The 25,600-nt window shown below is 36.9% G+C and overlaps 1 protein-coding gene and 1 pseudogene across 1 annotated transcript; both read right to left on the bottom strand.

Moving 5' to 3' along the window:
• Positions 1-15,091: 15,091 nt before the first annotated feature.
• On the bottom strand, positions 15,092-22,002 carry LOC121744545 (annotated as a pseudogene).
• LOC121744543 lies at positions 22,002-23,443 on the bottom strand. Its single transcript, XM_042138126.1, has one exon. It carries the CDS (start codon positions 23,302-23,304, stop codon positions 22,033-22,035), a length of 1,272 nt encoding a protein of 423 aa, XP_041994060.1. The 5' UTR covers positions 23,305-23,443; the 3' UTR covers positions 22,002-22,032.
• Positions 23,444-25,600: the final 2,157 nt, after the last annotated feature.

A 25,600-nucleotide genomic window follows, 5' to 3' on the forward strand; every position in this document is an offset into this window, starting at 1 on the left:
TGCTGAATTTGTTTGTTGTTGAGTTCGGATGTCTTGGATCCGGAGTGGATCAAGTATTCTGGCGTGAATCTGAAGTAGTTTCGATCTGATTTTTATGCCTAGTTTACGTGTTTTTCTTTCATTCCGTCTAGTGTACGCAGATCTGATGTGTTTCCATTTTGTGGCAAGTTTCCGACGAGCAAATTTCTATATTCTGTTCGAATCTCGCTTTGTGTTCTGTTTTGTTCATCTGCAAGTTTAATCCAGCTGAGAGGATGCATTGTGCTACGAGCTAGCGTCAAAGTTTGTTGTCTGCAGCCCTTTCTGTACTTGCCACTTTTTGAATGATGGTCCCCACTTTCAGTTATATTCTGTTTAGCTAGATTAGGTAGTTGTTTACACTGTCCAGGAAGTGGTTATGTTTCTTGCTGTCGAAGTCTGAATTTACAAGTTAACATGTCCTAGGTCTAGCATTTACATTTCCTGCCTAGGTCTAGAGTTAGTTTAAAATTCTCAACCCTTTTGCGTGGCAGCAGCCATTTGTTTGTCCAAAGCCTCTGAGCACTACTTTGCGAGTCCATCTCTGTGGGATCGACCCCACTTCCCTATACTAATTCATAGTATTCGGGTTGAGGGATTTATATTATTTTTTGAAAGGGGAGTTGAGAGTGTCCAACGACTAAAACACTGTATGTTCTCTTGAGTTCCTGGACCCTGTGCTCCAGTGGACTTAAGAAGCATGGTGTCTTGACCGAGCGCTTGCATTGATCAATTTCTGTGCATACGTACGAAAGAGCGTCTCTCTGAATCTCTCCCCCCCTTCCAGTGACACTCAAGAATGTGGCCTTCTTGAGTGGGACGGAGGGAGTATTTGTCATTTTTGGTTGTCTACGAAAAATAGAGCACATTTAAAAAAGAAAAGTTTTCAACAACTTTTTTCTCTTCTCTTATACTAATAATATGGACCCCACATTCCACTACACTACTTTCTCTTACTTTTTCTCATTCTCTCTTACGTTACCAATTCTACATTAAAACTCGTGTAATTCATAATGTGTTCTATTTTTTTTGGACGGATGGAGTATACAATAATAGAAATCGTTTGAGCTATCTAAGTTACTTTAAATGTTATCTTACTCTCATAATTATATAACTTGAATTGGGAATTTGAACAAGACTAAGTGAGAACTATAATTATTTAAGTTGTCATAGTAGATATTCTTTATACTTTTAAATGAACAAAAATTTAAAAGTTGTATCATGATATACTCGAACTCGAGAATTTAGGCGACAAAGTTACCATGAAATTCTCTCTTTCACTAACATTGTGTTAAATTTTATGTTTTAACACAGAAAATTGTTTGATCGAAACACTTCACCTTTCATGTTTTAAGTCCTCTCATCTTGCCAAAGAAGAGATGGGGAGGAGACTCATTGCGAGGGTCTCCTCCCAGGGAGCAGCTCGTGATGGAGAGGAAGGGGCAAGTCAACTGTCCACACGCCCTCCACGTGTTCTCTTGTGATTGAGAGGTGAAACCCACTCGTCCCCCACTTGAGTGAACTTCGTCTTTTACTGTTGACAATTAGTATTAAATATAATCTTAATTTAATTTAAAAGCCATAAAATTATAGTAACACTTTACTAAATATAACTGCTTTTCCTCTTTTTTGAATTTTTTCATTTTTTATTTCAAATTCATTCCAATCATTTATAGTATATATACCTCATTCATTACAAAAAAATTACACACCCAAAAAATTATTTCTGACTCAATTTTCTCTCTAAATTCTATTCTCAATTCAAATATGACTGATGATCCAGACATAGCTGAGTTAATTGCCTTAGCGGAGCAACATAGAAAAGAGTATTACGATAACCTTGCCCGCTCTTTCTCCTCCTGCATGAAGAAGTCGACGCTATATCCTTCATGACTGGGAGGAAGCCGTGCAAAGGCTCGTTTGTGATCATTTTTTCGAGGAAACCACGGTGGGGATAGGCATACTTCCGATGCCGTTTTTGCACGCAGAGAGTTATTATTGCGCATTGCAAATACGTTGGTGGCCCGTGACTCGTTCTTCCAAGAACGAGTTGATGCTATCGGCCAGCAGAGTCTTACGACAATGCAATCTGATAACATACTACTAGGCAAACGTCGAATATCTTCGACTAGTACTTGCACGTTACTGACTCTACTAGTCATGAATGCTTGAAAGAGTTTTGCAGAGGTGGTCGTGAAGCCTTCGGTGCAAAATTTGGAAACCCACCACCTACGATTGCCAACAGTTGATTCGGCTTCAAGAAGCACGCTACAACCTCCCTAAGATGCTTGACTGTATGCATTGGTAATGGAAGAAACGCCCCACGTCATGGAGGGGGGGGGCGTATACAAGTGACTACAAAGCCTCTCATCCATCATCATGCATAGATGATACTCGTGGATGAAGATGAAGGAGTGACCAATTGGGGCGATGAGGACGTTATACCTAGCTCCAGTGTAGCCAATGAACCCCGGCATTAGGGTGCACCGCCCCAATGCCAAGATTTTTCTCTTCGAAGAGCTACAATGCGCGAGGAATGCGTCTACATTCAACTCCAATGAGATTTAATAGAAGAAATTTGGACCCATGACCATTGAAGTTTGCTTGTACCTATTCTTTGTAGTTTGTTTCTATTTATACTTTTCTCTACATTTATAATTACAATTTTTTTATTAATTGTAGTTAATAATGTCATATTGGTATTTTTAATTTTAGTTTTGTAATTTCAAAAGATGATTTGAGATTAAGTGATTGAAAAAGTGAAGTGAAAAATCTCATTTCATACACTCAAATTATAAGAAAATATCAAACCTAATACTAGAGAAAGATATAGAAAAAATATAATACCTAGTAACCGAGTATCTCAATTTTATGAATGGACAAAATTGCCCTTCAGCTACACAATTGCTTTGGGGATATTTTAGCCCAAAAATCGCGATAAACAGTAAAAAAACGACGTGATTAAAGCAAAATCCAGGAATCTGTGAGTATATATTTTTAAAATCTAAAAACAATTAGCGTGCAAAACTCATAATTCAGGGACTGAATATGTAGTTCACTAGAAATTTGGACCCTGAATATTTTTGCACATTTTAGGAATATTTTAGATTCCTAAATTAAGGAAAATATTGTTAGAAAGTATCTGAATTAGAAAAAAAAACATCATTGAGTTCCTTAACTCTCATTTTTATCTCGAGCTCTAAAAAAATATAAAAAACTTATTTTTCCTTTCTCCACCATTAATTCTCATTTAAATCTCATAATAATGAGAAAAGAGAAGTGTGAGAAAAAAAATATTACTCCTCCGTCTCATATTAGGAGTCATATTTGGTGCAAGCACGAGTTTTAAAAAATGTAAAGAATAGTGGGTTGGAAAAATTAGTGGAATATGAGGTCCACTTTTTTATTGGTTTTATAACAGAATATGAGTGAAGTGACTTAGCAGAATGTGAAACATACTTACCGTTTATGGTAAAAGTAAAATGTGATTCTTATTATGGGACGGACCAAAATAGGAAAATGTGACTCTTAGTATTGAACAGAAGGAGCAAAAGAGAAATGAGAGAAAAAAGACAAAATAAAGTCTTTTATGCCTTTTTAGAGGGCAAACATGATAATAAGGAGTTTAAATAATATTTTTTCTAGTTGAGATTTATGAATATATTTTTTTATAATCCGGGAACCTAAAATGTGCTAAATGCATTTTTCATGGATTAAATTTAAAGATCACTTATTATTAATAATAAAAAATTTCTTCTCAAAATCCTACTATCTTGTTTTTCTATAGGGCAATGGTGAATTATAAAGAAATCTAAAAACAATTTATGGTGTGTGACAGAAAACAAAAAAAATTGAAAAATAACTTTAGTACTACTATGAAATGGAGGGAGTAATGGTTGGAGTTACATTCAATAAATTAATAATTTTGCTTGGTTTGGGAAATATAACCATTAGAGGATGGTCCCACGGAGAATATATTCAGTGATCCACTCATACCAAAGTAGCAAAATAAGGTGGTGTGACCAACTAATGAATCTTTGACAAGTGGATATATAACGGGGTCCAAATCCACTACACATACACACTTGTAGAGTTATTTTTAGGGTATATTCATTAGACTATTTTCATTGAAAACTACTTTATCATTAAATATGGAAATTACCAATATTATTATTATTATTATTATTATTATTGTTATTATTACTACTTCCGTCCCATAAAAATATGTGCACTTTTCATTTTTGTCCATCCCACAAAAATATGTGCATTCCATTTTTGAAAAGTTATATCAATTTAATAATGTAGGTCTCACTATCCACTAACACTACTTTAACTACCATTCTCCTCCCATCTCTTACTTTTACCATACCATTCTCCTCCTCTCTTTTACTATAACAATTTTATCTTAATTCTCGTACCATACCCATTACCCATATTTTTATGGGACAGGAGTATTATTATTATATAGGAGGTAACTAAAAATTTTACAGTCCAAATATCTCTTGGTTGGACAATCCACCTAATAATCCATTTTGGTATGGATGTATCACTAAATATTTTCTGAGCCGACGGCAAGAACTATTCCCCAAGTATGAAAATAGAGAAATAAAGTACTCCCTCCGTCTTAACTAAATTGATAATATAAATCTTTTGGGCATGGAGATTAAGAAATTGTGTTGAAAAATAAGAGAGATGAATAAAGTAAGAAATATATAGAGTGAAGTAGGTGATAGAGAAAAGTAAGATTAATCAGATGTTTTGTTTTTAGTCAAAAAAAGAAATGACCCAACTTAATTGGGACATTCCAAAAAGAAATACGACTTAACATAGTTGGGACGGAAGGAGTATAAGTATTTTGTATATTGGACGTATTCCACATGGATTCTGTGAGACTCAAATGGAAGGTTTGTTTTGGTTATTCTATTTACATTCCTTGTGTTTGTGTGCTCGTCTAACAATCCTTTTTTTTAGCTTTCTTTCAGCAATTTGGTGCTGTTAAGAGACTCAGGATCGCTAGGAATAGGACGGTTAGTTTTTCATTGCGTCATACTTGTTTGTTTGGTTATACTTGTATTGTAATTTTAAGACAATATTATGACAGAATACCTTATGGTGACACATAGTTAAAATGACAACTTGACAACATAAGCAAGCAATCTGCGATACATAGGCAATCAACTCGACATATGGTCCAAGCAACCTGCGATAATAAATCAAAGCACTATGGTGATATCATGGTTAAAATGACAACCTAGACAAGCAATGTGCGATACATAGGCAAGCTACTCGGCATATGATTCCAAGCAATTTGTGATATGAAATCAGATATAATCAAACAATTTGCGATACATAGGCAAGCAAGCAAGCCTGCCACGTGGCAGGCTAATGTTGAATCTGCTTTTAAATCTAAGGTTCATCATTGATGGTAGATTATCATTTTGATTAGGGTTGTCATTTTAGCATAACCCGATAATAGGTGCAGATCTCAGATTCCTAAGTATTGACATACTACAATCAATGCCAATTTGATTCAACTAGTGTATCTACGATCAAACATTTTTTATTGGTTCATTATGTGCATATTAAAGTTGTTAACATTCTACTCCTTCCTGACGTCGCATTCAGGATATCCACTTTTTATATTTGAAAATAAATATATCTCTTATCTCTCATCATTAAAATATTCAACTATATTTTTTCCTCTCTACTTATTCCGCTTAACAATTTCCCCTAAAATCTCGCGCTACTCAAGAATCTAGACATCTTAAGTAGGATGAAGGAAGTAATTTTTATATAACAAACTCTATTTCTTCATTCATTTGTGTATCTTGTTTCTTTTGTACTGGCGGGCAAATCAAAGCATTTAAGTGGGCGAAAGTTGTTGAAGAATGTATGCATAACTATCTAATGTATGAGCATCTCCTGCAAGTTAGTATTGTTCCTCCTGAGAAAGTTCATCCAAGACTCTGAGTATAACCTTACCCTACGATCAATCCAGTTTCTTAGAGTGAAATCCGTTAAATTCAAATTGTTGACATTGAGGTCGAAATCAGTATGTTCCATATCATGTGATCATTATTCATTATTCCATGGTAGCTAAACAAGCTTATTCTGACCTATAATAATGAAATTTTTAGGTGTGGGCCGCTCTTACAAGCCATTGGATCGGGTACACACTGACAGGAAGCACGACGACAAGGTGAACAAGATAGACTTGTCAAAAAGTATTTACTCCCCTGTTCCAGAAAATTTATCACATATTTTCATTTCCGTCCGTCCCATAAAATTTGTCACTTTCACTTGTTATCATTTTTAGCAATGGACTTTATATCTGACTAACTCATTCTCATTCACATTTTATGCTCCCTCCGTCCCATAAAAATATGGGCAATGGATATGACACGTGAATGAAGACAAAATTAGTAAAGTTAGAGAGAGAAGAAGAATGGTATGGTAAAGTAAGAGAGAAGAGGAAGATGATAGTTAAAGTAGTGTTAATGGATAATGTGACCTACATTATTTAATTGGTATAACTTTCCAAAAATGGAATGAACATATTTATGTGAGACGGATGAAAATGTAAAGTGCACGTATTTTTATGGGACGGAGGGAGTATTAGTTACCGCATTTCACTAACTCATTTTCACTCACATTTTATTATAAACTAATACTTCCTTCGTCCCACAAAAATATGCACTCTTTTCTTTTTAGTCTGTCCCATAAAAATATGCACTTTCTAAATTTGAAAATATTTTTCTCTCTAATGAGTTGAGAATCATTCTCCACTAAAAATACTTTAATTTACTTTTTATGTCTACCCCTTTCTCTTACTTTGACAATTTTAAATTAAAGCTCATTCTCCATATTTTTTGGGACGGATGGAGTATTTAAAAGTAGGACACATATTCCACTAAACGTTTTTTAGCTTACTTTCATTACATTTCTTAAAACTCGTGCCCGATCAAAATGTGATAAAATTTAGGACGAATGGAGTAATTTGATTTCTTCCATCCTTAGACATTAATTTTATGACCTCACGTGAAAGACCCATGACAAGGTCCATGGCTGGGCGGCTACGAGGGGGCTATCACTTTCATTCAAAAGGTCATGCGGGAGGAGTCTATGAAGACCAAGGAGCCACTAGCGAGGATCGTTTTGAAGAATGAAGGTCTGTCGGGAGTGCTAGGATCGTTGGGGCAGAATGGAGCCTAAATGGGGCACCCAGCCGGGTGATTTCTATCCTTAGAAATTCACCCGGCCGGGCGGAGCGCCAGGAAGGGTTCTAAAATGAACACTCCGCTGGGTGTTTTATTCACTTTGTAATTCACCCGGCCGGGTACGTGATGCAGAGATAGATTTTGTGGGCTTCTCTTGGAATTTGGGCATAAGGTATAAATAAATACTCCCTCCGTCCCAGCCTAAGTGAGACGTGTTCTTTTTTGGTACGTCCCAACATAAGTGGGACGCTTCCTTTTTTGGCAACAATCAACTCACTCCTCTCTCCTACTTAATCCTCTTACTTCTCCTACTTTATCATCTCTCTTACTTTTTCCTCTCTTTCTCTTTCTTACTTTATCTTCTCTCTTACTTTTTTCTTTCTTTTTCTTTCTTACTTTACTCTCTCTCTTACTTTACTATTAATAATTTAATTCACTAAACACCACTACCTAAATTTTTGTGCCAAAATAGAAACGTCTCGCTTAGGCCGGGATGGAGGAAGTAGTATTTTTCCTCATTTTCCAAATGAGATTTTGATTGAATTAAGAGCTTGAGATTTGTTCCCCCTTTGAGGGTTTTATCAAAATTTCTAGTTATAGGTTGTTTGAATCATCAATTCTTAGTGAAGCATGGATCAAGTAAATGTATACTTTGAGGCTGGTGGATTCCTTGAAGGTTTAGCCGTGGATACTTGTTAGCATGATTTAAGTGTCTTTTGCTTATTCCATCAATCACATTTTTTTCCGTATTCTCCTTTCCTTGATCTTCCATCCTTCTTAGATTCATTATTTATTGTTGGATCTATTTTTATCATTTGTTTATCTTTGAAAATTAAAAATTACATGTAAAAAAAAGAGTAAGATCAAAACATCAATTTGTGTTTTACTCACAATACTTGTCAGTTCTACTTACCAAAAATGGCCCACTTGGAGCTCTCAATTCCTTGGCGCAACTCAACGTAGCAGCCGCGCTGTCCTACCTATTTAAAGTTTGAGAATAGGTCAAGGGCGTTGCGCCCCCGCCGCCTCTAATCATTGGCTTTACCCGATAGAACTCGCACTCGAGCTCCAGCTATCCTGAGGGAACCAGCTACGACGCGCATGAATGGATTAACGAGATTCCCACTGTCCCTGGGCTTTTCCCGGTTCGCTTGCCGTTACTAGGGGAATCCTCGTAAGTTTATCCATATCATTATAGCAACCGACCGGATCCTAGAACAACAACAGAAATTAGTTACTGGTGTGCTGAAAAGAGACGAGAGCGAATTGAGGCAGCTGGTATCGATTATGAAATGGTAAGAATGCTACAATCTGTGGCATCTTTGTTGTTCATGCTCAATTGTGATTTGCCATCCATAACTATGATGTGTATTAAATTTAAACTTGTACTACTATATAGTTTAGTTTTCATATAATCATCAGCAAATTGAAGATGATGATCTATTTCAGTTATAACTCATGGTTTGGTTATTGTGTTGTTTGCAGATTATATTTGCAGATGTTGGCTGCGAAGAAAGATGTCTTGATTGAATGGAGAGAGCTTATGCCAATTTTGTATTTATCTCATAGATTTCATCAAGTATCCCTTGAATTCAGGATTTGGGCAATTCAAAACCACCCTTCCATTACTATCTGCTACACAATCTATACATATATAAAAGTTGAGTTTTGGGACACTTTTTAAAATATTTATAAATTATGGGTATCAATTTGAATATTTATAAGAGTGCATAATCAATGTATCACAACATTCATATTCCACAATTAATATTACGTGTCATTATAGCTTTGACCACTAATTAATTTTTCCAATTTAATATTCAGTTTTCTAATGTATTTATCACATTTAAAGGGGACTTTTATAAGTTTTGTATTTGGAAGGTAAAAAGCATTTTTCATAATAAATGGAGGAAGTGAAAAGTTATGGAGAGGCATCTATATTTTACTATAAATATGTTGTTTGCTAGATTTTAATCATCATATTCCTATCGTTTTTCATAATATTCTTTGTTGAACTTTTGCATAAATTTGAATTGATTTTAAGTATTTTTCTTACTCTTTGTCAATATTGTTTTCTATATGATGATTTTTTTCCATTTGTTTAACATGAAATTAGTTGAATGCTTTGCATAAATTTTTATTGATTTTAGGAATTTTTCTTACTCTTCTTCAATATTGCTTTAACATGAAATCAGTTTTTTATATGAGGATTTTTTTTTCGTTTGTGTATTAATATGTTTGTTTTGCACCATCCCAATTCACCCATTTTTTCAATTTTTTGTGATTGGAGAATTGTTTTTTTTCTTTTGTTTTATTAATATGATTTTTGCTATTCTAAATTCACAATCCTTTAATTTCCTATGACTTTATGCACTCGTTTTTTAATAATGTATTTGATGTTGCTGATAATTTTGATCTTATATATCTTTAAATCTACTAATTTTGAGGATTTAGATTTTTTTAATTTCTTTTAAACCTACTGATTTTAGTAGATTATATTTAATATAGTCTATGACTTTCTTTTTTCTATTTTCCTTGACAATAGTTAGAACTATTACTATGTTATATCTTACAAGTTGAAAGATTTTTATATATGTAAGTTTTAACGGTGGGTTAGGGTGTAAAATATCATTGTATGTTATGTAATCTTTACTCATCTATTTCAGGAACAAAAATCACCCCTCCAACTCCAAGAAATGGTATACTAAAAAGTTGATGAAGCGAAAAAAAGTCTAACACACTGCGCGAGGAAAAAAACAAGCGTCGATATAGGAAAAACAAAAATATAGCATAAAACATTTAGTTTATTATTAGTTTATATTTCTTTATTTAAATGTAGTGAGCTAAGGTTATATATTTTTAGCTTTAACAATATGCTTTGATATAAAATATTGTTATATTCTTATTTTTTTTTACAAAAATAATTTGTGATTTATTTTGACTATTTTAACATTTATCACTAATTTAAGTTTGACGTGTTAATTTCAACTTTAGATTCATTGATTTTGTATTCTTAACTTGAAGTTCGCTTGGAATTTTTACTAATTAACTATTTTTTATACTAAAAGAGTTTACGAAATAAGGTAATTTTAAAGTAAATAACCAATTTTCATGTTTAGCGTTTAATTGTGTTCATTTGTGTCATTATTTTCATTTTTACATATTGTATGATATTTTTGGAACTCTCATGATCCATTTAATTTCTTTTGTAAAGCAGGAATATTATAATAACATATCATTGAATATTTCAATATGTATAAAATAAAACTTAGGAGCTCAACAAGTATATTTTTTATATCTTCGTATTGTGTTTTACTATTGAACTAAATATGCTCGGAGCGTATGTTAATTTTGTTAACATAATTTAAATATAATTATTTAAAATATATATTTATTTATATATGATAGAGTCGTCTTTTGAGGCTATATTATAGGGATATTTTGTTAACATGAAAATTGGTTATTTACTTTAAAATTACCTTATTTCGTAAACTCTTTTAGTATAAAAAATAGTTAATTGTGTTCATTTGTGTCATTATTTTCATTTTTACATATTGTATGATATTTTTGGAACTCTCATGATCCATTTAATTTCTTTTGTAATGCAGGAATATTATAATAACATATCATTGAATATTTCAATATGTATAAAATAAAACTTAGGAGCTCAACAAGTATATTTTTTATATCTTCGTATTGTGTTTTACTATTGAACTAAATATGCTCGGAGCGTATGTTAATTTTGTTAACATAATTTAAATATAATTATTTAAAATATATATTTATTTATATATGATAGAGTCGTCTTTTGAGGCTATATTATAGGGATATTTTATTTTTTAAAAATAACAATTTATATATGCAATATTGGAAGCAATTTTTAGGCCTAGATATAAGAGACATGTATTATTTGATCATAATCGATGCTAAATTGCTAAACAACCAACAATTCTCCATCATTAATGTTAATGGAGATTTCGTACACTTTTTGAATGGTCACTATTAATCTTGATCAATATAAAAATTAGAGGATTGCCTGTAGTTTTGTAATTAGAGATTTCAACATAGAGATTTGTACTCTTAAGTTTCCTTAGTTACATTTAATGTTAAATATGAAACAAATTAGTTATAACAAAACACTATAATTAAGAAATTCAAATTTGATTTAGTTTCAATTCTCCATCATTAATGTTAATGGAGATTTCGTACACTTTTTGAATGGTCACTATTAATCTTGATCAATATAAAAATTAGAGGATTGCCTGTAGTTTTGTAATTAGAGATTTCAACATAGAGATTTGTACTCTTATGTTTCCTTAGTTACATTTAATGTTAAATATGAAACAAATTAGTTATAACAAAACACTATAATTAAGAAATTCAAATTTGATTTAGTTTTTTATTTTTTAAACAATACACTATTATTCATGTTTGACAATTTTTTATTATTTATAAATTAGTTGTGATTCACTTAAAAATTAGTAAAGATTGTTATTTAAATTAATTATTTGTTTGGTTTAATATTATAAATAACAACTATACTAATGTTAAATTATGTATAATTCAAAAGTAATAAAACATCTAATATAATAAGTTATTTGAGCCTTCGTATAGTATTCCATTCCTTGCACCCGTGAAACACAATTATTTGATTAGATAGAATACAAGTCTAGCTTCAACAAAACACTACTTCGACTCCAGTAAATAATATCATTGGGTGAATCGATGCTTGATTCAGGTAAAAAAACATCTACTATCAATAAGGATTATCACGTAGGCCGACCCAGTGTAAGATATCGAATACATATCTAAAACCCTCAAAATTGAATAAGTGATCAACAAAGTAAAATTGAACTGGGACGGAGTGAGAATTTTATTGCTATTTGACTCATTTGTTGGTCATGATGAGTATATTTTAAAGTTAAGGGTTTAGGATTTAGGTTTCAAGGTTTGGGTTTTTATTGTATAGGGTCACTATATTGCAATGAAATGAGACTCGATTAGGAGCCAGTGCAATCTTAAATTATAGCTTTTGATAAACAATATCTTAAATCTCATTAGGAGAAGTGGTAATTATACATTCTTTAGGTTTTTATTTTTATTTTGTGTGATGTAAATTTGCTTTATTTTTTAGTCTCACGGTTATTATATGCAACAATTAGGTGGGCCGAAAAATAACATATACTGTCTGTGGTGGTTTTGTAGCATTCTTGGTTGTCATAAAAAAGGTTTTAGAATTGATAAGGATTTTAGTTTTCAAGGATGAGGTTGAAAGTTCTATCTATAATTTAATGTTTGAATATTATGTTTTAATATTGATTTGTAAATATTTTTAACTTCATATAACTTAAAATTTTATTACTCATTTTGTTCATTGCTATTATATGCTATGATCATTTGTTTATAATTTTTGAATAATAATATTGTTTATAATTTTGTTTCAATTATATAGAAACTAACAATCAATGTTTTGGAAATATCTTAGTCTCAATTATATAAAAACTAACTATCAATGTTTTGGAAATATCTTAGTCCGTGCATAGCACGGGTATAAAAGGTGAGTTTTTGGCATAGTTTTGAATATTTATAAATTTTAGGTATCATTGCAATTACTTATATTATCTAATATAAGTGTAAATGATATGACTATCTAAATATTCTAACCGTTTTTCATTAAACGCTTGGCTAAGATATTGAGGCCATGCTGATTAGTTAATACTAATTAATTATGAGAATGAACTAATTAGTTAATACTAATTAATTATGAGAATGAATACTACCACACCATAGCTAATTAATTGTGAGAAAGAATACTAATTATGTGTACTAATATTTGTGTATGACGACCGTTTCATTGTTGAGGCCATGATATGTCAATAACTATATACTCCTACGTTTCATATTATTGTAAATGTAAATGAATTCACGTGATTAAGATTTCTTATTGTGATCAAATTAATTCCAAAATGATTAAATTAATATGCAATTGATTATCAAATTAACCTCCATGTCTTAATTTTATAATTTAACCTGTTTTAATTTTATGATCTCTCATGTCCTTTTTTTTGCCTATAAAAAGCATTGAGTTGTGAATGAATTACACACCAACAAAAGCACTTTTTATTCTCTTTCAAGCTATCAACATTTTATTGTACATTTTAGGACCATTGTGTTGTTCAATCTTTGGAGCCCCATCAAGTTCATCGGTGCCTAGCGGATTTGAGATGCAATATACGTTAGGAGGAAGTCGTTTCATCTTCGAGGATAATATGTCAATCTGAGAGCACTAATCGTGATGTAATTTGTCTTGCGGAAATAGGGTTTTTCTCGACTAGACTTAATAGTTCTGTTTATTTTATAATTTTTATTGTAATTTCCATTTCATTCATTTTTTTGTCTTTGATAGCAATAGTTAGAGTACCGCGTGTATATATGGTTTAAGAATTTTATCCCAATATTTCTTACTATAATTCTTGGAGAGGTAGGAACTGTAACATCCTTAACTCGAAATATGCATAATATTTATCTTCATATTTACACAATTTTTTATTTTTGTGTATTTATATTGTCACTAGCGCTATAATTATATTAAGTGGTGTCACAAAAATATATTTGATCACTTATGATGAATTACTAAATTCATGTATTTATAAGTATATATGTATATTTGCAATGAGATAATTAAACCTAGCAAAATCGAGTCGATCAAACTTTTAGTTGTTCAAACAAAATAAAATAGTCTGCTACCAGATTTTGGTTTACTAATAATACTTTGAAATTAGGATTTAGCACTTAATTGTTTTGAAATACAACTAATTTTATGTGAAGAATCTAATTATCTTATCTATAGGTGAGCATGCTGAGTAAAATAAATATATTACATATATTTTTACAAAAAGAAAATTTGCAGTATTGAGAATTGTAAAGTTGCATAAAAAACACAGTATAGATGTTTCATGTTTCAATAAGCCACGTTTAAGAAAGATAAATGCTCCAACATTTAAAAAGTCATAATGTAATAATGTCAATTCAACCCTTTAATATAATGTTATTATTCGAATTTTTTTATGGTCATAATTTTGACATTTTGAATATTATGAGTTATCGATTCATTATTTTGTTAAAAGTGTGATTATTTTGGACTTCCATTTCACTTTTCACCATCTATTTTATGTTGAAAAAACACCGCACAACAAGTTTTTTCTTCTAACAATGTTATGAAATTTGCCCCTCATTGCGAGCAATATGTGCTCGTTGATTGGTGCTCCCATTTTTATGCAATGGATATTTTCTGACTTTTGGTAATTTGGGGGATTTTGGTTTGTTTTAGGAATATAGAGATATGACTCTCATCAAATAATAACTAATATCCAATACATAATAGATAACTTTTTAATTTTGTATATTAAAATTGGACGCCCTTTTTGTTCAATAAGATACCAAAGTGGATGATTGACTCATTCCATACTAGAAATAATCGCAGGAAATCCTTTGATAACGCGGATTCCTATTTCTCAATGATATTCCACAATCAAGACAATTGGCAAAGAAAGAGCTTTAATTTCATTAATTCTTTACTGAATGTGACCTTGGATCTAAACATTTTGAACGTCATAAATTTTCGATCTAGAAAACTAACTTCAACTCAAACATATAATTTATCAACTATTTTGTGTTGATATTTAAATTTACATAACTTACTTTAAGGGGACAGTTTTAGTTTGAATTAGCTAGAACATAGTATTGTCTAGTTGGATTCATTTGATTTGATAATTTTCTTCAGAAGAAACAATGAAGTTAACTGAATATTCAAGTTATTTATTAAGGAAATGAAAAAACATTTGATGGATCTTACAAACAATAGAAGCACTAAATCCTTTGGATAGCTATCTCCTTTGGAAATTCAAGACCTTGATGCCATAGACAAAGACAACAAAGAAGAGCAAAGCCCATCCAACATGAGCCAAGGCAACATATCCAAGAAAATCAGAGTCATAATCTAAGACAACTTTAAGGTAGTCCTTAATAGGCATATCACCATGGTCCGGTACAAGAACTTGCTCCGTCTTGTCTCCCAGCTGTGACGTCACCAGCCCGTATATCTTCCATGCCACCGGAGAGCCCCAGTAGTACCACCTCCACCACACCGGGAACAACTGCAACATTAATTGCAATTTCAATACCACACCATGACAAACAACTACTACATGTGTTTTCTTACCACTTAATCCTAGATGGATGGATAATAAAAAATAAAATAAAAATACATGTGTTGTCTTACCATCCTGGGAATGAGAAAACCAGAGAAGAGATCCAGGAGCTGAGAAAAAATGACATGAGAATTGCAGCAATCTGGTAGCTAGGTGTGAGAGCCACAAGCATCATGCCGTAGAAGGTGAAGTAGACGAAGCACATGAACACATAGTAGTAGAACCATATGAACTTGGTTGCTCCCCACTCAAATCCAACCATCGAGTACAGGTGAAGGCTGTACAAGAATGTCTGTGCCGCGATGTAGCTTGTCTCAACAGAAACCTGCCAAAAATATATAAAAGGCTCAGTAAGGCACAATCAAGCCAGGCGCCATTAAACTTGTTTTGCACCTGTGCGAATGCACAAGGCAATGCTGAGAACATCCCTGCAGCTCTCTCGCGATAGAACACTGTTCTCTCTATGGCCACAACCGATTGAACTGCAGATGTGTTTGTTCCACCTAGGAATAGCACTGCTGCATACATTGCGCCTAGAAGATTCGTCAGATCCTGTTCTTTATACCTGCAAAATATACCACCAAACTTGTTTAATAAACACCATTTTTGAACCTTCATCTTTCCATTTTCTGTAACATAAACTTGTACATTGTTGTTCCTTTGTTCCAGAAGATGACGCCGAATATAAGGCCAATCACTGTTGTCATGAAGAATCTGATCGCATTATACTGAGGATTCCTCCAGTAAGACCAATATTGTTTCCAAACACACGCCACGAATTGGACCAAAAGAGGTTGTGAGTATTTGGTGGGGAAGAAGAGGTCATGTGATCCTGCTTCTGGATTGCTCAACTTCTGGATAAGTTCCAGATTCTTCCTGCAGTTGATACATAGGGTTAGCTTCTTTTTTATTATGGTAGATTGAAATGATAGCCTCTATATATTTTGATACCTGTTGAGATCAGAGTTAGAGTAGATTTCTGCAAAGTCCATGTCTAGTTGAGATTCAACTGCTGCAGAGCTAACTTCTAGCATCCATGTAGCTGGATTGTAGTCTTGTCTGATTTGAGGAACTCCGGAAATAGACTGGAATGAGTGAAAAATAATGCGTAAGCACATGGTGTGTAGTACTAGTTTGAGAAGAAAGTGGTGATGAAATTAACCTCAAAGTAGTCTACTAGAAGTTGAGAGTTGCTGCCCAAAGGTCCTGCATATATGACTTGCCCACCTCTCTTCATTAAAAATAGCTGAATGAAAAGAGAATTTGGAATTAGGCCTTTAGAAAGGGATTATGAGAAGGTGACTATGTTACCTCATCAAATGATTCAAAGATGTCTATGCTTGGTTGATGGATTGTGCAAACGACGGTTATCCCTGTATCGACCGTGTTCCTCACAGCACGCATGACAATGGCTGCAGCTCGAGCATCCAAGCCCGACGTTGGCTCATCCATGAAGATGATTGATGGATTTGCAACTAGCTCAACTGCAATGGTGAGCCTTTTCCTCTGTTCTGTTGATAAACCATCGACTCCAGGAAGCCCGACTAGGGAGTTTCTCAGCGAGTTCAGCTCAACTAAGTCCATCACTTCCTCCACAAACATCTGAAATAACACTATGGATATGATCATAAAAGGGGAAATATAAAGAACCCCAAGAAAGATGCAAGTTGTGTAAAGATTTGCCAGCCGTGTTGCCTTGTTTACATCTGCTGGAAGACGGAGCCAGGCTGAATATAGGAGAGATTCATAGACAGTGACATGTGGGGAATGGATGTCATTCTGCTCACAGTAGCCACTCACACGAGCAAATGTTTCTTGATTCTTTGGGAAACCGGAAACTCTGATGTCTCCTTCAATGTATCCACCTGTTTTCCTTCCGGCTAGAACATCCATCAATATGGTTTTTCCGGCACCACTTACTCCCATCAATGCTGTCAAAACTCCTGGTCTAAATGCACCACTGACGCCCCTCAGTAGCTGCAGACGTGTCTCCTCAACCCCTTCGCCTTTCATTTCCTGTTAAAAAGTGTCATTCTAATAGGCCCTTGTTTAACTTTGATGATGAGAGAGATGAGATGTGTACAAGCTACTTACTGTAGGCATATCAACGTAGTAGTTCACATTATCAAAGGAAAGTGACAAGGGCTTGAAGGGAAGCACCATCCCGCGTTTGGTATCTTGTTCTTGAGCATCTCTCACTGCAAAATCAATCAATATATAAGAGATTATGACTAGAAATAGAATGCTACCTAATGAAGAAAACTGATGGTTTCAAACCTCATTTATTTGGCTATTAGCACTAATTCTGCTTTTCTTAGTTTCATCCTCCAAGATTGAACCACCAGATTTTGAATCACCAAACGCTGCATGCAAGAAAGAGATGTAAGACTCAGACAGTTTCACAACTTATGATGAAACAGAAACTTAGAGTCTTTTATTTCAAGTATGTTAGCGCAGCAACAAAGCACAAGTTGAAGAAGAGAGAGAATCCGAAGAGTGCAATAACACAAATCCAATACCAGTGTTGTTCGGTAAACATTCCCCTTCCTGCCAATAGCTCTTCTCCCACGGTTCTTCCAGCAAATCTGCCATCGTCATTTTTCTGGAAGTCGAGTTTCACAACATAAGAGAAGTAAACATTGTCTACGGCTATGTAGTTATATATAGTATCACCCAGCTTACCCCAGACCATCTAGGATCGAGAAATTCTACTATGACAATTACGTTTTGGCCATACGACATAGGAGAAAGATAGTAAGCCCATCTCATCCACGGTTGAAGATCATCTGCAGCAAAAGAGATGACACACGTTGCAGTATAGAGGTATATGGCCTCAGTATTAGTATTATTCAAGAGGTTTTGTTGCTAACCTTTGGCAATGATGAATCCACCAAGTACGAACACCAACAACAATGTGAAGGTTCCTAGAGTGTTTGCAACTACCTGCGTTCTTCCAAGCGCTGCTATGAATCGAAAGCGGCCTAATGCCATCTGGTGGATGCCCACAAATGCCAAGAACTGCATAAAGAACCTGTGTTTTTTTTGGCTTGTTTTGGTTAGAAATTTGATGTGAATTATGCCTTTACAAACTCACTAGTAATAGACTATCGAAAAGTATAAACGTTGAAACTCGTACCTACTAGCAGAAGGTGCATATCCCACAGTGTAATATGTGAGAATGATCCAAATCCCGGACTCCATGACCGAGATGGGAAGCCTCACGAGCCAAATTGGGAGGGCAAAAGCCCAAGCCGGGTAGAACAAGGCATCCCGTTGTTTGAAAAACACAGGAAGCCTAAAAATGGTCATTGCAAGCTCAGCCATCCCATTGAACATGACATTGATTAGGCTGAAAAACAAGGCACCATAAAATTTTCCTCTGTCATCAATGTGCCCATGCTTCATCTGTGTTCTGAAGAACACAGTGAAGGTGAAGAGAGCCATGATGGTGATCTGCGTCGTCTTGAAAATATAAACAAAGGAATTGCGCTTCATTAGCAGCCATTCCCTAGACAGGCATGCCTTAAACAGATCTTTGTTGGAGATACCGTACTTTTCCTTCACCAATGCAGCTGGATGAACTCTACTCTTGTCGTATGGCACTCCCAACTCGCCATAGATATTCTGCCCGACGTGGAAGGATTGAAAGCGAAAGGCGAAATCAGAATCTGATACATATTCATAAGGCACATTTTTCCTTGACCAGTACTGTTCTTGATCCTTCTTGGAGGTGACTTCTTGCAGAAAATCGGCTACTCCTTTCCTCTCTGGGCATTTGAACCCCACACTCTCAAAGAAACCAAGAACGTGCTCACGTGGGCCTTGGTAGACAATCTGCCCTTCTGAAAGCAAGATTATGTCATCAAAAAGTTCGAAAGTTTCAGGGGCAGGTTGGAGGAGGGAGATGATCATGGTTATGTCCATAATGTGGACCATTTGCTTCATGTATTTGATGATTTGATACGTCGTGGAGCTGTCTAGACCAGTCGAGATTTCATCCATCAAGAAAACTTTTGCAGGGCCAACCAACATCTCTCCTGCATTATATGTCAATTCATTAGCATTTCTTCCAAATTAGTCGAAGAAATGTAGAATTTTTCGGTCATTTAGACATACCAGTGGTCACACGCTTCTTCTGCCCTCCAGAAATTCCTCTCCTCATCTCATCACCAACCATTGTATCAGCACAAATATCAATCCCAAGAACCTATTTATCAATCAATTGATCACTTGATTAATATAAAATGCTGGTAGACTAAATTTAACGAATAAAAACTTACCTAGAGCACAGAATCTGTCGCCAAACTAGTCCTCTGCCCAGAAACAGCAATGGCTTTCATGAAGGCATCTATTTCAGGATCTGGCTTAATGCCTGCATCTTTCTCCCTTCTAGAAAGCTCTGCTAGCAGTTCATACCTAGCTCCAACACCAAAGCAACGGCTCGAGAAATCCAAGGTCTCCCTCACTGTCATCTCCCCATGGTGAAGATCATGCTGGCTTATGTAGGCACAAGTTCTCTGAGAACTCCCTCAGCTCATGTCCACAATAGGTGACCTTCCCACTCTCCTGGTTTCAGAAAACGAGGCACGAACCGTTATAAAGTAGTAAAATTTGATGTTCCATGGGTTGAAGGTGCTCATACCCTTAGATCTTGTTCTAGCTTCCCAGCAAGCGACTTCAGCAACGTCGTCTTACCAGAGCTCGGAGGGCCTAATAGAAGTGTCAATCTGCTTACAGGAAACAGTTGTAAATACTAGAACTGTGAAACAAGTAACTATAAAAAGATGATTTAGTTCTTATGTGTTTATACCTTGATGGCCTCACTATTCCAGAAACATCGGTTAGTATCCTAACAGTCTTCTTTTTAGATGGGAAAAGCCTCAAGAAATCAAGAATTCCCTATTCATAACAAAGAAACTCCATCTAATATTTTTCAAAGAAAAATATTTCAGCCCAAGACTAAAAAACAATACCTCAACGGCGTTTATAGTCGAATTGTAAAGAGTAGGAAGAGCTCTGCTTCCAGCAAATGCATCTCCTTCAACAGATAAATGCTCAAATCTCACTTCACATTTTGGCACATTGATTCCAACCCTATTCAAGAAAACATAAACAACTTCAGTTTTCTCCCTCAAAAAAGTCCAAATGAGTAAAAATCATTTTACCTATTGATTCTGTCTCTAAGCCTCAGAAGAAACCTCTCATTATCATCTTCAAGAGCTTTCAACATGGTGTCCATGATATGCTTCTTGTTGTGGACTCCGAGGTTACCAAAATTGATTTCTTCATGAATCACGTTTCCATTGTCCAAGACTTGCTTCAAGATCCCTTTCCTCATCCGATCATAAGTAGGGAGCCTCTCAATGGCGGAGAAGGGGTGGCGGAGGGCAATGAAATGAGCATATTTTGATAGTCGATCCACCACCACAAGCACACAATCAACGCCCCCGGATTTGGGCAACCCCGAGAGAAAATCCATACTTAGATCCTCCCAAACCCGCTCCGGGATGGGTAACGGCACAAGCAGACCCGCCGGCGCCTTAGTATCGGCTTTGCTTCTCTGGCATGTTGCACAGGCAGCAACAAATTGTGTGACATGTTTCATCATCCCGGGCCAATAGACATTCGACGCCAATCGCCTATAAGTGCGGTATGCCCCAGTGTGACCGCCCGAGGGGGTAATGTGATATTCCGCCATGAGCTTTTGAATCGAAGGTGAATTTGCAGGTATTACAATGCGACCTTTGTAGAAAAGAATGTCGTGAACTAACTGAAAGTGAGGTTTGGACTGCCGCCCTTCCTCCAGATCAGCCTTGATCGCGCCGAGGTTGGGGTCGTAGGACAGCGCAGCCTGGACAGTTGACCATTCAGGCCAGGTAGGTCGGGACAGAGCCGAAAACTCGACGCACTCTTCGTCCCTCCGGGATAAAGCATCGGCTGCTTTGTTTAGCTTGCCATCTTTGTAAATGATAGAGAAATCGTAACCGAGCAATTTTGCCGCCCAATTTTGCTGTGCAGGTGTGGAAAGAGGTTGGGCCAAGAGTTGCCTCAAGCTCCGCTGATCGGTATGTACCACAAACCGACGCCCAAGCAGATACGGTCGCCAATGGTGGATGGCGAGAACCAACGCCATTAACTCCTTCTCATATGCTGATTTGGCTAGCCACCGGGAGGACAAGGTTTTGCTAAAATAGGCCACAGGCTGCCTATCTTGCATGAGGACAGCCCCCAGACCGCGCCCCGACGCATCGCATTCGATGACAAACTCCCTGGAGAAATCAGGCATCCTTAACAAGGGAGCCGACGTGAGGGCCTCCTTCAAAGCCGTGAATGCCTGTTCCGCTTCGGCCGGCCACGCCCATCTCTGCTTCTTGCTGTCGTCTGCTGGTTTTTTAAGCAACTGAGTGAGGGGTGCCGCGATCTTGCCATAGTCTCGAATGAACCGACGGTAGTAACCCGTTAAGCCAAGGAAACCACGGACAATTTTGAGAGACGTCGTCGTTGGCCAACGCAGCACGGCCGAGACCTTGGAGGGGTCCATGCTTACTCCTGCGCTGGACACCACGTGCCCCAGGTACTCCACCTGGCTACGAGCAAGGAGACACTTCTTCGGGTTCACGACGAGTGAGTGAGCTTCTAGGGCCCTGAAAACCTGCCGAAGATGCTCCAAATGTGCATCCCAAGAGGCACTGTAGACTAATATGTCGTCGAAAAAAAACCAGGACAAACTTGCGAAGGGAGGGTCGGAATATGTCGTTCATGAGGCTTTGAAATGTGGCGGGTGCATTGGTCAACCCGAACGGCATAACGAGGAACTCGTAATGGCCAGAATGTGTGCGAAAAGCCGTTTTGTGCACATCCGGGGCTGCCACTCTAATCTGATGGTACCTGGCTTTGAGATCCAACTTGCTGAACCAAATAGAGCCATGGAGCTCATCGAGCAGCTCCTGAATTACCGGAATTGGGTATTTGTCCGGCACGGTGCGCTTATTCAGCTCACGATAATCCACGCAAAATCGCCATGAGCCGTCTTTCTTGCGGACCAGGAGCACCGGGCTGGAGTAGGGACTAGTACTTGGCTGTATGACCCCAGAAGCGAGCATTTCCTCCACTAAACGCTCCATCTCGTCCTTCTGCATATGATTATATCGGTATGGCCGGACTGATACTGGTTGGGAGCTGGGTTTAAGTGTGATCCGGTGGTCAGTGTGGCGAGCAGGGGGCAGCGTCGTCGGCTGCTGGATGACCGAGGGGAATCCCTCCACCAACGCATGTAGCTGGGACCGTGCGGCTGGTGGCAAGGAGGGATCAAACCCGAATTCCGTGGGCGTGTCCCCACCCATCATCGAATGCAACACCCAACAAGAATCGCCGTCGTCAAGTGTGTTGATGTTGTGGGAGGAACAAGCCTTGCGAGTAAGAGTAGGATCGCCCTCAATAGTCACCAAGCGATCTTGGACCGAAAATATCATGGAGGATCGCTGCCAGTTGGCTGTAACATCACCGAGGGAGGCTAGCCATGTGACCCCCAAAATGATGTCTATGTTTCGTAGGGGAAACACATAGCAAGATATGGAGAATAACTCCGAAGCGAGCTGGAGGGGCACAGCGTGACAGATTCCCGAGGTGCGGACCCTGGATCCGTCCCCCAGCGTGACTGCATAAGAAGCGGTCGGGGTGATAGGCAGTTGGAGACGAGTGGCCAGCTGATCTGAAATAAAACAATGGCTTGCTCCGCTATCCACCATTATGAGGACTTTTTCTTGGTCGATATTCCCGAAGAGCTTCATAGTATGGGAAGTATCAAGACCGTTGAATGATAACTCCGATAGTTTCAGCTCCAATCCTACATCCTCCATGTTGAGCGTGTCGTCCTCACTAGAGTCAGTCAGGGGCTCGTCGTTGTCGATGATGAATACGTTAAGTGTCTTTGGCGGGCAGCGGTGGGCAGGGCCGAACTTCAAGCCACACCGAAAACACGTGCCTGCCGCAATATGCTTCCTGTATTATTCAGAGGACATGTTCCGAAAACGACGAGAGGGTGGGCGGTTTGAGCCAGTCACCGAGAGGGAAGTAGGGGTGTACGAGGTTGGTCTCTGACTCGACTGGTGCATCTGTGGGGCAGGGTCGACTGTGGCAGCACTGGTTGGTTGAGTTCCGGCCAACTGGTCAAGCTGGAGAGCCATCTGCACTGCATCGGAGTAAGAGGTAATATTTGCTGCCTTCATATGCATTCGTACCTCTGGGCGTAAGGCTGCCAAGAAAAATCCCAGATATTGGTGATCTGAGAGGTCACCTATTTGGGCGAGCCTAGCTTCGAAAGCAGCTACAAATTCGACGAGAGAACCGTCGTGGCGCGTGGAAGCAAAGGCTTCATAACTATCCAACGCCATTTTGTCGCCGAAGCGTTTCATGAGTTCTTGCTGAAAACGGTCCCATGTCAAGGCCGGAAGGCGGCGCCGTAAAAGCTGGTACCACGGCAAGGCTGGACCTGCCAATGCCACCATCGCTACACCCAAACGTTTCTCCAATGGAATATTTGACACCAAGAAATACTGCTCCGCACGCGCAAGCCATGCGATCGCATCAGTTCCGTCGAATGTCGGAATTGTGAGTGGGGGACTGCTCCCCGAAGCTGCTTCGGTTGTTTGTGGATCGTTGTTAGTCACCGGGTCGGTGGACCTGTTCGCGAACCCCTCTGCAAGGGTCGCTCGGACCTCAAGCATAAAGGTGCCAAGTTTTGCATCAATTGCCGACAGCTGTTTTTCCAGATCTCCAGTCACCTTCTCTAATCCTTCCAACCGTGTGTCCGTATTGTGTGTATTCACCATCGTCACCGCACCAATTGATAGAGATCAGGTGAGTGATTATCAAGGGAGCACGAGAAGTACTCGATGAGATATGTGGAGGTAGAATTTCCCGATATGACGTGAAAGAGAAAGGCTCGGCTATTATTCAATAGTTATGAAAAGTGAACACAAAGAGGAATCCTCGAAGAGGCCTACGATACTACGATCGTCCAATACCAAATTCCCAAGATGATTTTCACCATTGTGGAGATTCAATATGTAGACTTACAACTAACAAACTAAATTCAAATTCAAATTCAAATTACAACTAAAGAAGCTGCAACAAACTAACTACCAGCCGAGATATTTGCGCCTCCCTTTTGACCACGCCTACTCCTCCTCTGTTCGCTGGCCATGTGACTTGGCGGTTCCCCGTTTGTAGACCCTCCAAACCGTATCAACAATCCTCTAATACTATTCTATCTCTTACTTTTTTTTCCACCTCTCTTACTTACTTATCAAAATAGCCTGACAAGTTCACTAATTTATAGACTGTCACATTAAACTATTTGATCTCGCCTTATAAACTGAGCTTGCTTATTTAAAAAAAACGGAGAAAATACGTTTACTATAAATATTGTTGATGATTTACGATGTCAATCACAACTTCTAATATATAAAAATTAAATAAAATATATAAATAAAACAAGCAATACATATAATTAAATACTATACAGGCAAAACAAACAACGCATGCCTTATATGAATATACATGGTGCTCACATATTTGTGAGATATATTTATAAGAGTAAATGTCAAAATTGGTCCTAAACATATAGTATGAATATGAATTTGGTCCAAAACATCTACTTTTTGAAAATCGGGTCCAAAACATTTTAAATCGTTATCGAAGTGGTCCTAACATTTGAAATCGTTGTCGAAGTGGTCCTTTTCCGTCAAAAACTAACGGTCAACGCCTAATTAAATATAGATTTGGTCCAAAACATCAACTTTTTGAAAATCGGGTCCAAAACATTTTAAATCGTTATTAAAGTGGTCCTAAACATTTGAAATCGTTGTCGAAGTGGTCCTTTTCCGTAAAAAACTAACGGTCAATGCCTAATTAATGATTTTTAACTTAATTAATATACTAATGCATAATTAATTAAACAAAATTAGATATAAAATTAATAAAATGCTATAAAATTTCAAAATCGACTATTTCTCCCTCTTTTTTTTTCTCTTTCATCTCTCCTTCGTTCTTCCTAAATCGGAATCTATCTCTTCTTCTCTCTGGTGCGAGCAGGCAGAGGCGACGGAGCGAAACCATCTTCCAGCAACAACTATCGCGTCGGCGGAGATAACA

The sequence above is a fragment of the Salvia splendens genome, chromosome 8 (assembly GCF_004379255.2).
Source record: "Salvia splendens isolate huo1 chromosome 8, SspV2, whole genome shotgun sequence".
Taxonomy (NCBI): Eukaryota; Viridiplantae; Streptophyta; class Magnoliopsida; order Lamiales; family Lamiaceae; genus Salvia; species Salvia splendens.